At 41.3% G+C, this 16,314-nt stretch overlaps 1 protein-coding gene across 1 annotated transcript in view; it reads left to right on the top strand.

Annotated features, from left to right (window-relative positions):
• Positions 1 to 15,880, top strand: part of Atf1 (activating transcription factor 1) — a 24,448-nt gene extending 8,568 nt beyond the window's left edge. Inside the window, exons 2-6 of the mRNA XM_013018689.1 lie at positions 1,142 to 1,261; positions 2,446 to 2,543; positions 11,272 to 11,396; positions 15,344 to 15,526; positions 15,612 to 15,880. Coding sequence (XP_012874143.1) covers positions 1,142 to 1,261; positions 2,446 to 2,543; positions 11,272 to 11,396; positions 15,344 to 15,526; positions 15,612 to 15,880 — 795 coding nt within the window. The remainder of the gene's footprint in view (positions 1 to 1,141; positions 1,262 to 2,445; positions 2,544 to 11,271; positions 11,397 to 15,343; positions 15,527 to 15,611) is intronic.
• The last annotated feature ends 434 nt before the right edge of the window (positions 15,881 to 16,314 follow it).

The following is a 16,314-nucleotide window of genomic DNA, read 5'->3' as shown; positions in this document are numbered from 1 at the left end:
GCTCAAGGCTAGCGCTCTACCACTTGAGCCACAGCGCCACTTCCGGCTTTTTTCTTTTTGCTTATGTGGTGCTGAGGAATCGAACCCAGGGCCTCAAACATGCAAGGCAAGCACTCTACCACTGAGCCACCTTCCCAGCCCTCTCACACAAGTTTTTGTTGAAGTGTAAGGACCAGCTGTTTTCTAGAATAAATAATGAAGTCAGGCCTCTAGGGTCTAACAAACAGTACATTCTTTGAGCATCAGTAAGCTTTCTCAGGCATTTTAAGGGGACTGGGATCATTTGCAGGGACATAGCATTAGGTTAAAAGAGGTACAACTTAACGTAAACATGAAAAGTTATATATTTTTTTCCAATCCTTTGGTTTGAACTCAGAGTCTGGGCACTGTCCCTGAGCTTCTTTTGCTCAAGCCTAGCACTCTACCACTTGAGCCACAGTGCCACTTCCAGCTTATTCTGTTTATGTGGTACTGAGGAATGGAACCCAGGGCTTCATGAACTTTAGGAAAGTACTCTAAGCCACATCCCAGCCCCTCATTTTTATTTTTTATTATAAAGGTGATATACTATTACATAGGTAAAAAGTACATTTCTTCTTGGACAATGTCATTCCTTCCCTTGCTCTTTCCTAGTTTTCCCCTCCCATCCCCACTTATAAGTTGTGTAGTTCAACCTAGTGTCTAGTGAGTACCACTACTACATATGTCCCTCCATTTCTGGTATTTCCCCATTTGATTCCCACAAATTATATCATGATTTGTTTACCTGAAGTACTTTGCTAAAATTAAGAAGACTACCTACACACAGTTGGAATGTCTTTTGCTGACAAATCTGTTAAAAATAATGTAAAGAGTCTCCCTGGTTTTACAGTCAGTTCCTCTCTTTGCCCACCTATGTACCTTCTGGGAACCACTTACCCTTTGATACCCAGCTAAAGCTAACACCCTTTCTTTTTTCCCTCTACTTGTAGCCGTCACTTAGTTTGTACAACCAGTCCCCAGGTTAAGTATCTAATATTTGGTAAACAAATGTGATTATATTCCAGTTCAGAAATACATTTTTTAGTGTTAAGTTGGCTGTCTTATGTGCATAGGTGCAATATATATTTTGTTAATTGAATGAATTTTTATTTGTCCTCAGATGTCATTAAGAGGATCTACACCAGTGACAATTGTACCACTTCCGGGAGAGCAAGTACAGGTTCAGGGGGTCATCCAGAAAGCTCAGTCTTCTGTAATTCACCTACCACTCGTGCAAACGGTACAGAAATTCAAAGACAGTGGTTCAGAGTGGGGACTTTATACCTACCCTAAGCCATAGAAATAGACTCTAATAGAAAAGTTTTAGAATTTCATGTGTATAATACCCAGTGAAATAAAAATACAACTGGCAAGGCAGTGGTATTGCTTAGAATTTCAGGGAGTGAAACTTTTTTTTTTTTTTTTTTGGTGTGAGACAGGGTAACACTATGTAATCCAGGCTGTCCTCCAACTTGATGTAGCTAGCCTTAAACTGAATCTTCCTGCTTCAGTCTCCTAAGTGTTAGGATTATAGGTGTGCACCACCACACTCAGTTGAAAATGAAAGCTTAAGGAAAAGAACTCTTATCCCAGTGGTATCTTACATGAAAGGCTTTTTCTTTTGGGGTGGAGGGATTCATACTTCTATCTGTTACTTTCATCTTAACACTAGCAAGTCATTAAAGAGAAATACTTGGTCTTAGCTACAAGTAATCATTTAAGTTCATTGGGAGGATTTGGAGTAAATTGAGACAAACTGAAAGTAGCTAAAAGGTTAGATCAGAAATGGATTGTGTTTTTGTGTGTCTTTTGGTTTGGTGACACTAGGATGTGAACTCAGGCATCCTGCTTATTAGGTATTTTTTTCAGACACTGTTTGCTAGTTTTTCCAGGACAGCCAGATGGCTCTGTGGTTCTCTTCTCTTTTCCCTGTGGTTCCTCCTTAGTCTCATTTGATGCCTCTTAGAGTATTTCTTGGTTAAATCCTTCTCTGAATTTACCCCTTAGTGAGGTTGTTCAGTCTCATGGTTTTAAGACCTTCAAATAACATTGCCTTCCTGATTTATCTAGTACATTCAGCAGTCTCCTCAATATAAGCAACTGGCTATACAATAGGCTTTTCAAAGTCAGCGTGTCCCAAATCCAAATCAGCACTAGTGAATTACAAAACACTAAACAAGAAATCTTTAATTCATCAGTATAAATGAGAGGCTGTTCTTTTTAACTAGTAAAATGGTAGTTCTATTTGGGGATAAACTTTATTCTTAGCTTTGGGCTCCTGAAAGACACTTTTCCCTTTTTCCATTTGTTCTTTTAGATACAAAAGAATTTGAGTAGCAAGAAACAAATTTTCTTTGAATGTAAAAACTAAGTTCTTTTTCCATCTGTACTTTTCATCACATTAAAACCAGTTCTAATTTTTAGGTGTGTTTATCAGAAAGTGAGGAGTCTCAGGACTCATCTGACAGCATAGGCTCTTCACAGAAAGCTCACGGGATCCTAGCCCGGCGCCCATCTTACAGGTCAGTACCCCTGTATCAACCCTGCATGTGTCATATTACCAAATCTAAAGAGGGAGCATTCAGACATTAGAGTCAGATTATATAGGCTGAAGAATAAGACTTGTGTTTTAAATTACATATTTACTTTATTACATAGTTAACTGCAATAGCAGTGTAAGAAATAGAGACTATAAGAATTAGACTATGTGTTCCCTTTTTTTTTTTTTGGGTCCGGTCGTGGGGCCTGAACTCTGGGCCTGGGCACTGTCCCTCAGCTCTTCAGCTCAAGGCTAGCACTCTACCACTTGAGCCACAGCGCCACTTCCGGCTTTTTTCTTTTTGCTTATGTGGTGCTGAGGAATCGAACCCAGGGCCTCAGGCATGCAAGGCAAGCGCTCTACCACTGAGCCACCTTCCCAGCGCTATGTGTTCCCTTTCTTACTTCCTTTTGGGTTTTATTCTGTCCTCTGCCTGTTAATACCTTTTTCTGACTGGCTCAAAACAAAGTTTTTATGAGTATCACAGACTTTGCTGTCCTGGCTGCGTTTTCTTTTTTCCTCAGGCCTTGTAACTCTGATTGGCTTTTTTGCCCCAAGCTGGTGCTTTACTACTTGAGCCACCCTTTTCTGGGTAGCTCATTGGAAATAAGTCCCATGGACTTTTTTGCACTGGCTGGACTTGAACCAGGATCCTCAAATTTCAGTCTCCTGAGTAGCTAAGATTACAGGCATGAGTCACTAGCAGGACGAGTCCTCTTGAAATAAATGGAAAGAACTTTCCTGAGGAAGAGAAGATGATATATAGTAACCACACTGTATGGGTTCAATAAGAGAATGAGAGAGAAAAAGTTGTACTTGCACTAGGCACCTATGGCTCACACCTGTAATTCTAGCTACTCAGGAGTCTGAGATCTGAGGATTAAGGTTCAAAGCCAGCCCGGGCAGGAAAAGTCTGTGAGACTCTTTTCTTCAATAAACCACAGAAAACCAGAAATGGCACCGTGGCTTAAGTGGTAGAGCACTTGCCTTGAGCTGAAGAGCTGTGGGACAGCGCCCTAGCCAGAGTTCAAGCCCCATGACCAACCAAAAAAAAAAGTTGGGTTAGTTTTGTGTTAGTACTAGGGTTTCATTTCAGTGCCTGTGCTCTTACTCATCTTTTTTACTCACAGCTGGTACTGTACCACTTGAGCCACACTTCCAGTCTGGCATTTTGCTGTTTAATTGGTGATAATACCTTGTTTTTCCTGTCAGGCTGGCTTTGAGACTTGATCCTCAGATCTTAGACCCCCTGAGTAGCTAGGAATACAAGCATTAGCTACCAGCTAGTTGGTCTATTTTGAAAATTGATACCAGTTTGGGACAGACTAGAAAAATTAAGTTATTTCTTAGGGACTTTTGAGAAACTATCATTAAAGTCACAGAAAAAAAGGAAAAAAGTATATAATGTAGGGGAAATTCTTGAAGAAATAATGGCTGAAAAACAGTGAGTGAAAGGTATGAATCTACAGATTTGAAAAGCTCAGCCAACCCTACACAGGGATACCAAAGGAATCACTGCCCACAGGTAGTCTAATTTCTGATAAGTAAGTGACAAAACTTGCCAGATGTTGGTGGCTTAGGCCTCTAATCCTGGCTACTTGGGAGGCTGAAATCTGAAAAACTGTAAGTTAGTCAGGCTCAGAAAAGAAAAGCATGTTTTTTCATATGTAGTTGTTGGACCTAAAAAAATAAACATACACGCTGGTGCTGGTGGCTCACACATGTAATCCTAGCTACTCAGGAGGCTGAGATCTGAGGATCTCAGAAAAAAGAAATGGAAGTGAAGTATTTGTCATGAAGGAAAACAAATTCTTGCTATTTCATGTGCTGTGAAATAACTGCTAAGAAAGTTCTAAAGATAAACTAGAAAGATTAGGAATAAAGAAACAGTACCAGAAGAATGTAGGTATGTATAATGTACTAAGCTGAGAATGTGATATATACATGTGATTCTAGTACTAAGGAAGCTAAATAAAGCAGGAGGACCCACCATGAGCCCAAGAGCAACCCGGGCTACATAGGGAGACCTTGTCTCAAAACTGTGTGTAATTTCTGTATTTCGCTTAAAGTACTAAAGTAGTACTCCTAAGCAGACTGTGAAAGAAAGACAAAGGATATATTATAAATTCTGGAATTGCTTAAATGGAGTTCTGAAAAACTTTCAAATAATCTAAAAGACCAGGTGAACAAAAACAGAATAAATAAAGCTCGCTCGACACCAGTGGCGCATGCTTATAATCCTAGCTATTCAGGAGGCCCAGATCTGAGGATTGCAGTGTGACAGATCTGAGAGACTCTGGCTCAAGTGGTAGAGCACCAGCCTTGAGGGGAAAAAAAAGGATCAATGAGCCGAGTCAATATCTATAACCAGGGGCTGGGAAGGTAGCTCAGTGGTAGAGTGCTTGCCTTGTATGCATGAAGCTCTGGGTTCAATTCCTAAGCAACACATAGCAGAAAAGGCCCGAATTGGCACTGTGGCTCAAGCTGTAGAGCGCTAGCCTTGAGCTGAAGAGTTGAGGGACAGCACCCAGGCCCAGAGTTCAGGCCCCACAACTGACCCCCCCAAAAAAAAATCTATAACCATATTTAAAAGACATTGCTTAATTTAAGGCAGACTTTAGAGAGTTACATCCCAAATAACTGTAGACATAAAAATTCCCAACCAAGTATTAGTAGTAACAAGGTATTAAATACTATGACCAATTAAGATTGATCTCTGAAATGCAACTTAGATTGATTTAATAAACTAATGCAATAAATCATGTTAGATTAAAAACAACCTACAAACTCAAAAAAGCATTTGACAAAATCTATTGCCCTTTAATGATGAAAATGTTCAACAAATACAAGAGGGCCAGGCATGGTGGTACACAAAGTGAGGGCAGGCTTTCTCTCTCTGTGTGCTGGTATTAGGGCTTGAACTCAAGACCCTGGGTGCCATTACATAGCATTTTTGCTCAGGGCTACCCCTCTACCACTTTAGCTACAGCTTTTTTGAAAAGTCCTTAAAAGGTTATCTGCATACGGTGACATTGATCAAGATTCACTATATTCAAAACCTGAGTTACAGAATTATAACCTCTAACAAGTAAATGGCCTTATGAGAGAGAAAGTAATTTGCCTTGCTAGCAATTATCTTCAGTAGTGATCTGAAGTTGTTTCCCTTTAATATACATCTTGATTGCTAGAAATTTGATCTCCATTTCCAAATTAAAGGAATACAAAAGGATTTTTCTAAGTTATCTGCAAAAATCCACATCTAACACATCATACCTGATCGTGAAAACTTGTTATTTGTTCCTTAAGATTAGAAGTAACATAGGACTTAGGTGTCTGTCTTCTCACCTGTTCTGTTTAGCATTTTACTCAAAGAATTGGGTTGTTTTTGTTTTTGTTTCTTGGCCAGGCCTGTGCTTGAACTTAGGGCCTGGGCACTGTTTCTGAGCTTCTTTTGCTCAAGGCCTAGCACTCTATATTTTATATAAAGAGGCACATAGGGATTGTACCTTTGTGTTTCTCTCTTAAGAGTGTCCTCTTTTCCACACAGGATCTTTGGGATACATACTCAAACCATAATATAGAAGTGGCGCTGTGGCTCAAGAGGTAGAGCGCTTGCCTTGAGCTGAAGAGCACAGGGACAGCACCCAGGCCCAGAGTTCAAGCCCTATGACAAAACAAAAACAAAACCAAAAACTCAAACCATAATACAGAAAGAGAGGGAAAATCTTAAGGAATGCACCAAAATGTAAAAAAAAAAACAAAAAACCAGCAAGGTTGTGGGTTGTGAGATCAATATACAAAAATTAATAACATTTCCATAGAGTAGCTAGCAATATGCAATCCAACCAGGAAATTAGAGAGCAGTTCTATGGATGCTGATAGCTCATGCCTGTAATCCTAGGGAGGCCCAGATTGGGAGGAAAGCAGTGGAGGACCAGCCTGCATATACATGTGAAACCCCGTCTCAACCAGTAGCTGAGCATAATGGCATGTACCTGTCATTCCAGTTGTGTGGGATGTTGCAGTCAGAAGGATCCTTTGGTTCTAGAACAGACCAAGCAAGGGGGACAAAGTTTTGAGACTATCTCAACCAAAGAAACGGGACGTAGTGGTCTGTTATCCCATGTCCATAAAATTGGCAGATTATAGTCCAGTGTGGGCACAAAGCAAGACTATCTCAAAACAACCAGTACAAAAAAGGACGAGAAACATGGCTCAGTGGTAGAGCACTCAGACAGATAATCAGGTAATGGAAAGTGTTGCAGAAGTTGTTGAGAGTGAGGAGATACTATTAAGCAGAAAGAAAACAGTCTTTAAAGGCATTTAGAAAGGTGGGAGTAAAGAGCTAATAGAGATGAGACATTGGTTACCCCCATCTATCTCAGCCAATCAGGTCACTGCCTCTAACTTTTTTTGGGGGGGGGGTCCGGTCATGGGGCCTGAACTCTGGGCCTGGGCGCTGTCCCTCAGTTCTTCAGCTCAAGGCTAGCACTCTACCACTTGAGCCAGAGTGCCACTTCCGGTTTTTCTTTTTGCTTATGTGGTGCCAAGGAATCGAACCCAGGGTCCCATGCATGCAAGACAAGCGCTCTACCACTGAGCCACCTTCCCATCCCACCGCCTCTAACTTCTGCAAGGGAAGGAACAGTCAGGACATCAGCCATAACAAAGGATAAGGATCAGTGACTGAAAAGTGAAAAGTGAGGCTGCTCCAACCCCAGCTGAGCTATTAAAAACCATGGCCAAGGGCTGGGAAGGTGGCTCAGTGGTAGAGCGTTTGCCTTGCATGCCTGAGGCCCTGGGTTCGATTCCTCAGCACCACATACGCAAAAAGGAAAAAGCCGGAAGTGGCGCTGTGGCTCAAGTGGTAGAGCGCTAGCCTTGAGCTGAAGAGCTGAGGGACAGCGCTCAGGCCCAGAGTTCGGGCCCCTTACTAGACCCCCCCAAAAAAATTTGTGGATAAAAACCATGGCCTAGAGAGGATATGCTCAGTGCTAGATGATGTTTGTTTGTTTGTTTTGTCGGTTGTGGGGCCTGAACTCTGGGCCTGGATGCTGTCCCTCAGCTCTTCAGCTCAAGGCTAGCGCTATTCCACTTGAGCCACAGCACCACTTCCAGCTTTTTTCTGCTTATGTGGTTCTGAGGAATCTAATCCAGGACCTCATGCATGCAAGGCAAGCACTCTACCACTGAGCCACCTTCCCAGCTCTGACTACAAGTTTTATTATTACTGAAGTCTTCAGTTATAACTGGATTTGTAACTGGCCACAAGTGGCTCTTGGAGCTGAGATTTTTGAGGGTCATGGTTCAAAGCACAGGCAAGACAAATCTGATTTATGGCTTATATTTTTGCACAAAATCTTACTGCAGCCTAGCCAGGAACTTGAGCCAAGCTAACCTTGAAGTTGTGATTGTTCCTGCCTCAGACTCCGGAATGAGGATTACAGGAGTGTACCATCACACCCAGTTTATGCAGATAGTTAAAGGAGTCAATCCTCTCCAGATGATTTTTTTTTGGGGGTGGGTGGGTGTCCGGTCGTGGGGCCTGAACTCTGGGCCTGGTCGCTGTCCCTCAGCTCTTCAGGTCAAGGCTAGCACTCCAGCACTTGAGCCACAGCGCCACTTCCAGCTTTTTTCTTTTTGCTTATGTGGTGCTGAGGAATCAAATCCGGGGCCTCATGCATGCAAGGCAAGCACTCTACCACTGAGCCACCTTCCCAGCCCTCCAGATGATTTTGATATGTACTCATACACACTTTGCCCAAAAATAGTCCTATAGCCTGTCACCTCCATTGTTGTCTTTGAAGAACTTCTTTTAACGCAGTCTGTATATTAGCTCTTCTTTTTTTTTTTTTTTTGTCGGTTGTAGGGCTTGAACTCGGGGCTTGGGCGCTGTCCCTGCACTCTTCAGCTCAAGGCAAGCGCTCTACTGCTTGAGCCACAGCACCACTTCTGATTTTCTAGTGGTTTATTGGAGATAAGAGTTTCACGAACTTTCTTGCCCAGACTGGCTTTGAACCACGATCCTCAGATCTCAGCCTCCTGAGTAGCTAGGGTTATAGGCATGAGCCACTGGCACCTGACTGCATATTAGATCTTAGTAGAGAAAGGAGAGGAAGCTGGAGAAAGAGATCCAAATGTATTTTCGGGGTGGAGGTGGGGGGAATGACCAAAAGCATATGGTCTAGAATAGAAGGTCTGTTGCAGTAATCAAATATTGCAAAGTGGGGAATGGATACATTATTGGAGGCTTAAACTTCTCCAGGTTCACTGGGTGGATATACTTTTAAGTATAAATGAAGAGAGCTCTTATTGTTCACAGAACACTTTTGTCAGTGGTAGGTGCTTGTTTCTGGAAGTGGAAGTTATGAGTAGTAGTAGAAGGGGGAGTTCCTCTGTGGGCTGCCACGTTAGCAGAGATAACGTGAAAGGCCCTTTTTGTCTTTTGGAAGATCTTCACTTTTAGTAAAAAATACTTTCCAATCTCTGTTTTTTTAATTGTAAAGATACTGTATAGAGGGGTTACAGTTAAATGAGGAAAGTAATGATTACATTTCCTATCTAGCATTGTTAGACCCCCCTCCTTTGTTTTCCAATCTCTGTTCTTGTCATGAGTCCTGTTTCACTAAGTTGAGTGATACCTACGGCATATTTGCCTTTTTATATTAGAATAATCGGTTTTACTTACTATGGCTTGAGGCTGGGAATGTGGCTCAGTGGTAGAGGGCTTGCCTAGCATTCATGAAGCCCAGGGTTTGATTCCCTCAGTACCACATAAACAGAAAAGGCTGGAAGTGGTACTATGGCTTAAGTGGTAGAGCACTAGCTTTGAGCAAAAAAAAGAAACTCAGGGCTTGGGCACTGTCCTTGAGTTTTGTGTTCAAGGCTAATGTTCTACCACTTGAGTCATAGCTCTACTTTTGGCCTTTTGGTTATTAATTAGAGATAAGAGTCTTGATGGTTTGTTTGCCCAGCCTAGCTTCAACCTTCAGTCCTCAGATCTCAGCCACCAGTGCCCAATCTTCCTCTCTCTTTTTTTTGTTGCTGGTCATGGGGCCTGAACTCTGGGCCTGGGCGCTGTCCCTCAGCTCTTCAGCTCAAAGGCTAGCTCTTTACCACTTGAGCCACAGTACCACTTCCAGCTTTTTCTGCTTATGTGGTGCTGAGGAATCGAACCCAGGGCCTCATGCATGCAAGGCAAGCACTCTTACCACTGAGCCACCTTCCCAGCCCTTTCTCTCTTCTTTTCCCTCTCCCCCTCTTCTCTTTCTCATGGCATCACTAAGGCTCAAACTCAAGAGTCTCACGCTCTTGCTCATTTTTGGCTCTTGGCTGCTCTTCTACTACTTAAGCCACACCTCCAGTACAACATTTTGCTGGTTAGTTGGAGGTAAGATTCTCACATATTTGTCTGCCTGAGCTGGCTCTGAACCTCAGGTCACAGACCTCAGCCTTCTGCATAGTGAAACTTATTTCTAATCTTTCTAAAAATCATGGATTCTTCTTTCATTATATGGAGTTGGAGATTGGAAAAAACAAAATGGGTCATGTGTATATGTTGATACTAGAGCTTAAAGTTTGGGCCTCAACTTCTTGCTTAGGTTTCTTGCCTAGCTGTTGCTCTACTGGAGCTGCACCTCCACTCTGGCATTTCCCTGGTTAATTGGAGATGAAGTCTCACAAACTTTTCTGCCAGGGCTGGCTTTGAACCTTGAGCCTCAAATCTCAGCCTCTTAATTAGTTAGTATTCCCAGGTGTGCAATCCTAGCTACTTTTGCAAAACAGGTTTTTTTAAGTCACTGATACTGTTTAGATAGTGAATAGTACCTTGTAATTATGAAGTACCTCACAATGGAATCATCTCTCTTACAATGGAAAGAAATTTATAACTTTACAAAGGAAGCTGTGGATGTAGCTCAATTGAATACTTATTTAACATGTGCATGACCCTAGGTTCAACAGAAAAACAACAACAAACTTGAGGTCTGACACAACTCTACAAGGTTCTTGTGCCTAGGAAAATACTTTTGTACCCAGTGTATGACTGTCTCTTTTCCATACAGTCATAATCTAAAATTTAACTGTCCTAGATCACAGCATGTAATAATATATGCTAAACAGTATTCCCTTGACACAATAGTTTAGGTATCTGGTGGATTACTTTTTGTTTTTGAAGAAAAGTCTATGTTGCCCAGTCTCATTTTGAATTCCTGGACTTAAGCCATCCTACTGTCTCAACCTCAAGAGTAGCTAGAACTAAAGAGTGCAACCACTCTGCCTGGCTAATTATACTTTTAAACTTTGATTTAAAATAGATCTGTAGGGCTGGGAAGGTGGCTCAGTAGTAGAGTGCTTGCCTTGCATGCATGAGGCCCTGGATTCAATTCCTCAGCACCACATAAGCAGAAAAAGCTGAAAGTGGTACTGTGGCTCAAGTGGTAAAGAGCTAGCCTTTGAGCTGAGGAACAGCACCCAGGCCCAGAGTTCAGGCCCCATGACCAGAAAAAAAAAAGAGTAGACCTGTAATCCTAGCACTTGGGAGACTGAGGCAGAAGGATCATGAGTTCAAGACCAGCTTCAGCATGACCTTATGTCTAGGAATGGAAGAGAGAGAGAAAGGGAGGGAGAGGGCAAGAGAGAAGAAAATCTTAGCAATTTCTTTGTGTAAAGCCATTCTCATTATCAATATTAATGAGTTTCATCTTTTACAGAAAAATTTTGAAAGACCTCTCTTCAGAAGATACACGTAGTAGAAAAGGAGAAAATCCTGGCGTTTCTGCTGTCACATCTATGTCTGTTCCAACTTCCATCTATCAAACTAGCAGCGGACAATACAGTATGTATAGTTTGTTCATGTGTAGAAACTGTCACTGATGGGAAATGGAGGCTTACAGATAATGTTCCTACAGTCACACATCCTGTAGGTTAGAGAGCCAGAGTTCAGTTATTTTTTTGGTGTCACACCTGGTGCTTAAACTCAGGGCCTACGTAATGTCACTGAGCTGCTTTTGCTCAAGGCTAGCATTTTATTTACCACTTGAGCAGCAGTTCTACTTCTGGCTTTTTGGTGGTTAATTGGAGATAAGAGGGTCACCAGTTTCCTGCTCTGGCTGGCTTCCAACTAATCTTCAGGTCTCAGACTCCTGAACAGCTAGAACTACAGGTGTGAGCACTGGCACCTTTTTTTCCTCTTAAATATATCATTAGCCTTTTGTTCTAACATGGAAAATATACACAAGAAAGAAAAAGTTGAGAAATCCTAATCACAATACTAATTTTAGTCTTCTGGGAAATAAAGATAAACTAGTTCCTATTAAAAATGAATCATTAATCAAATCAAGTTTTTTTTCTAAAAGTATAAATTTATATTTTCATCTCATAAACAAGTATGTTTTACTGAAATTACAGAGTATAACTTTTGTTTTCTCCCCTTTTTTTTGGTCTGAGACTGGGACTGAAACTCAGTATCTGACACTTTCACTGATTGGCTGGTGATTTACAATCTGAACCACGCCTCTTAACCCTTTTGGTGGGGGGGCTTACCGTACTAAGGCTAGGGCTTGAACTCTGGCCTCCAATTCTTTTTTTTTGTCGGTCGTGGGGCTTGAACTCTGGGCCTGGGCGCTGTCCCTCAGCTCTTCAGCTCAAGGCAAGCGCTCTACCACTTGAGCTACAGCGCCACTTCCCTGGCCTCCAATTCTTGCTTAGACTGTCATTCTACCACTTGAGCCATTCCTCCAATTACTCTTCACTTTTGAATTGTTCACTTAGTTTTGAATCTAGAAAGGGGCTTTTCCTTCAAACTACAGTACCTCTTACAGAATGCTCTTTTGGCAATAACCAGTTAGGTCCATGACCCTAATTCCAGTGGAAATTTTATGTGGGTTAGTTAAAAAAATATTAAACGGGAACAATTGAATTTGAAGTTTAAGGAAATTTGAATCAGAAAGAGAATTCAGACTTGGGTAATGTGATTTATAGTTTGCCTGCCATGAATAATCAAGGGCTAGTCAAGTTTATAAATAAACCTCTATCTAAAAATGTTGACATAGGGCTGGGAAGATGGCTCAGTGGTAGAACGCTTGCCTTGCATGCCAGAGGTCCTGGGTTCGATTCCTCAGCACCACATAAGCAAAAAGAAAAAAGCCAGAAGTGGCGCTGTGGCTCAAGTGTTAGAGCGCTAGCCTTGAGCTGAAGAGCTGAGGGAGAGTGCCCAGGCCCAGAGTTCAGGCCCCACGCCAGACCCACCAAAAAAAAAAAAAAACAAAATAAAAATGTTGACATAGAGATTAGTCAGTACCTACAACAAAGTGAGCATCCACTGGTGTAAAAATCCCATCAAGGGCTGGGAATGTAGCTTAGTGGTAGAGTGCTTGCCTTGCAAGCATGAAGGCCTGGGTTTGATTCCTCAGTTCCACATAAACAGAAAAGGCCAGAAGGGATGCTGTGGCTCAAGTGGTAGAGTGTAGCCTTGAGCAAAAGAAGCACAGGGACAGTGCCCATGCCCCGAGTTCAAGCCCCAGGACTGGCAACAATAAGAACAACAACAAAAATCCCAGCCAGAGCTAGTGGCTCACACCTATAATCCTAGCTACTTGGAAGTCAGTTCCAAGAATTGTGGTTTGAAGCCAGCCCAGATGGGAAAAAAAAGGAAAAATCTAATCTCAACTTGGGACTAGCTAAAGAGCTAAAGGGTACAAGTGTGATCCTTGCCCTTTGAGAGCAAAGCAATAGGACAGAGAGAATAGTAGAAAACAAAATGCCTGTCTAATGTTAATAGACAGGTTATAGATTAGTTGCTTATACCTTGAAACAGTTTTTTTGTTGGTGGGAGGGTTGCCTATAATCTGTTTTATAAAATGACATTTGAAGCTAGGTGAGGTGTAGCTCACGCCTGTAATCCTAGCTACTCAGAGGCTGAGATCTGAGGATGGCGGTTCAAAGGCAGTTCGGGCAGGAAAGTCCACTAGAAAACAAGAAGTGGTGCTGTGGCTCAAGCAGTAGAGCACTCATTTTGAGTTGAAGAGCACAGGGACAGCACCCAGGCCCAGAGTTCAAGCCTCACAGCCAAAAAAAAAAAAAATGACATTTGACAAAGACATAACAAACTAGCCCTTTGTATATTAAAATCAAATTTTTAGTTTTTAACATTCTTAGGAAAAATTTCAAACATAATACACAGTTGGACAAGAAACATACCCACTCAAGCACATATATGTACTTTTTCAAGCTTCTTTCCTTTTATGGAATTGAAAGACTTTCCCAGGTTTTTCTTTTGGGATTATTTTTGCTTTCATTTCTAGCTTTTTAAGCCTTTTCACTCATCTTAAATTTATCTTAGTATGGAGTTGGGAAATCCAACTGTTTTTTAGTTTCCTACCCAATTTATGGTAGTAATACAATTTGCATATTTCAATGTTTCTAACTCACTAAAATAGAATTTTAGCACAGGATGAAAGCAGTAGTTAATACATATCTGTAGTTCTATATATAATTGCTATATTAAAATTTTTTTCAGAATTTTCCTGGCTATTCCTTCTAAAATATTGATGCATACACACTAAAATTTACTTTTGACAAATGTGTGACTATAACCAGGTAAATGTACACGCTAAACAAGATAGAACGATAGGTTGCAAAAAAAATTGTTATTTTTTTTTCACATATTTAACATCAAAACATGCATTTACAAATCCACATATTTTGATACATACTTTTCAATCTATGTGAACATAAGAAAAAATTGGGAAATGTGTACCAAAAATAATGGCTGCCACTGGGCACTAGTGGCTCATGCCTGTAATCCTTGTTACTCAGGAGGCTGAGATGTGAGGATTGCAATTCAAAGCCAGCCAGGAAAGTCTGTGAGACTCTTATCTCCAATTAACCACCAGAAAACGAAGTGGCACTGTGGCTCAAGTGATAGAGTGCTTGCCTTGAGCTATGGAAGGTGGTCACCTCTATCCTTGAAGCAAATAAATAGGGCTTGATAAATGAAACTTAATGTTTATACTTTTACAAATGAATGTGTGTATAATGTATATCACAGAAAAAAACCAAATTGCAAATATAAGTTCTAAACAAATCACTGCATCTGTATACGTGTGTGTACACTACTAAGGTTAACTCAGGTTCTCTACCACCTGAGCCATTAGTTCTAGGCTTGAAGGGTTTAAAAAAAAATTTTTTTTTTGGTCGTGGGGCTTGAACTCAGGGCTTAGGCACTGTCCCTAAACACATGTCATTTTCTTTCTTGCAGTTCATTTACTTTCTTGTAGTCAATTGAGCTTAAAAGTAGAACTGCATTCAGACCTATTTTTTGTTTTGACAGATGCACAAGTTCCGTTATTTGTTTTGAATCAAAATTGGCTCTATAGTACTTTTGTGTTCAAAGTCTTTTTAGGTTTTTTTTTTTTTTAGTTTTACAAAGGGGCTTCAAGAAGTCATGCACAATGTATCTTGATCAATGTTGTTATCCCTTCTATCATTCTCCCCTATCTGACTTATTTTTAGAAATAATGTTTAGCTGGGCATGGTAGCACATGCCTATAACCCCAAATATAGAGGTGGAGACAGGATTATGAATTTAGGCCAACCCAGTCAAGGTTAGCAAGTCTCTGTCTCAAAAACAAAAGGGCTCAGGCAGGGTTTAGGGTAGCTCAAGTTATAGAGAATATCAATAGCAAACATGAGTTTAAAAGTTTGGGTTTTTTTTTAAAACCCCAACTTTGCATTGATATATTACATAGCTTTACAATTTCTATTTTCTTTCTCTGGTTAAAGTTGCCATTGCCCCAAACGGAGCCTTACAGCTGGCCAGTCCAGGCACAGATGGAGTACAGGGCCTGCAGACACTAACCATGACAAATTCAGGAAGTGGTGCTCAGCAAGGTACTATTCTCCAGTATGCACAGACCTCTGATGGACAGCAAATCCTTGTGCCTAGCAACCAGGTGGTTGTACAAAGTAAGTGTGCTTAACTCTCCATACAAAGTATCGCAAAATACTTTAAAAGATATTTTTCAAGTAACTCACTGTCTTGATTACACAGCTGCATCAGGAGATATGCAGACATATCAGATCCGAACCACACCTTCAGCTACTTCGCTGCCACAAACTGTGGTGATGACGTCTCCAGTGACGCTTACATCTCAGACATCTAAGACAGATGACCCTCAGTTGAAGAGAGAAATAAGATTGATGAAAAATAGGTGGGTAGTAGAATTATACCATCAGAACAGGTCATGCTTTCACAAGTCTGAACACATGACCAGGTATTACTTGGACCCATATCATCAGAAATCAGGAAAAAGTTTATAGCAGCTTTATTTTAGTTTATTTCTAGTTCATTCCTAATTACTTGTGAGTCTTACTGGTCAGTCTATTTATTTATTTATTTATTTTTATTTTTATTTTTTTTTGTCGGTCGTGGGACTTGAACTCTGGGCCTGGGCGCTGTCCCTCAGCTTTTCAGCTCAAGGCGAGCGCTCTTACCACTTGAGCTACAGCGCCACTTCCGGTTTTCTGGTGGTTTATTGGAGATAAGAGTCTCAGGTTCTCTCCTGCCCGGGCTGGCTTTGAACCACGATCCTCAGATCTCAGCCTCCTGAGTAGCTATGGTCAGTCTATTTCGTAGGGTATTAAGACCCACAGTTCAAAAGCCCGGCGCTGGTGGCTCACACCTGTAATCCTAGCTACTCTGGAGGCTGAGATCTGAGGATCGAGGTTCAAAGCCAGCCCGGGCAGGAAAGACC

Source organism: Dipodomys ordii, unplaced genomic scaffold, assembly GCF_000151885.1.
Source record: "Dipodomys ordii isolate 6190 unplaced genomic scaffold, Dord_2.0 Scaffold42, whole genome shotgun sequence".
Taxonomy (NCBI): Eukaryota; Metazoa; Chordata; class Mammalia; order Rodentia; family Heteromyidae; genus Dipodomys; species Dipodomys ordii.
Note: the sequence above shows the minus strand (reverse complement) of the source record. Positions and strands in the feature narration are given on the sequence as shown.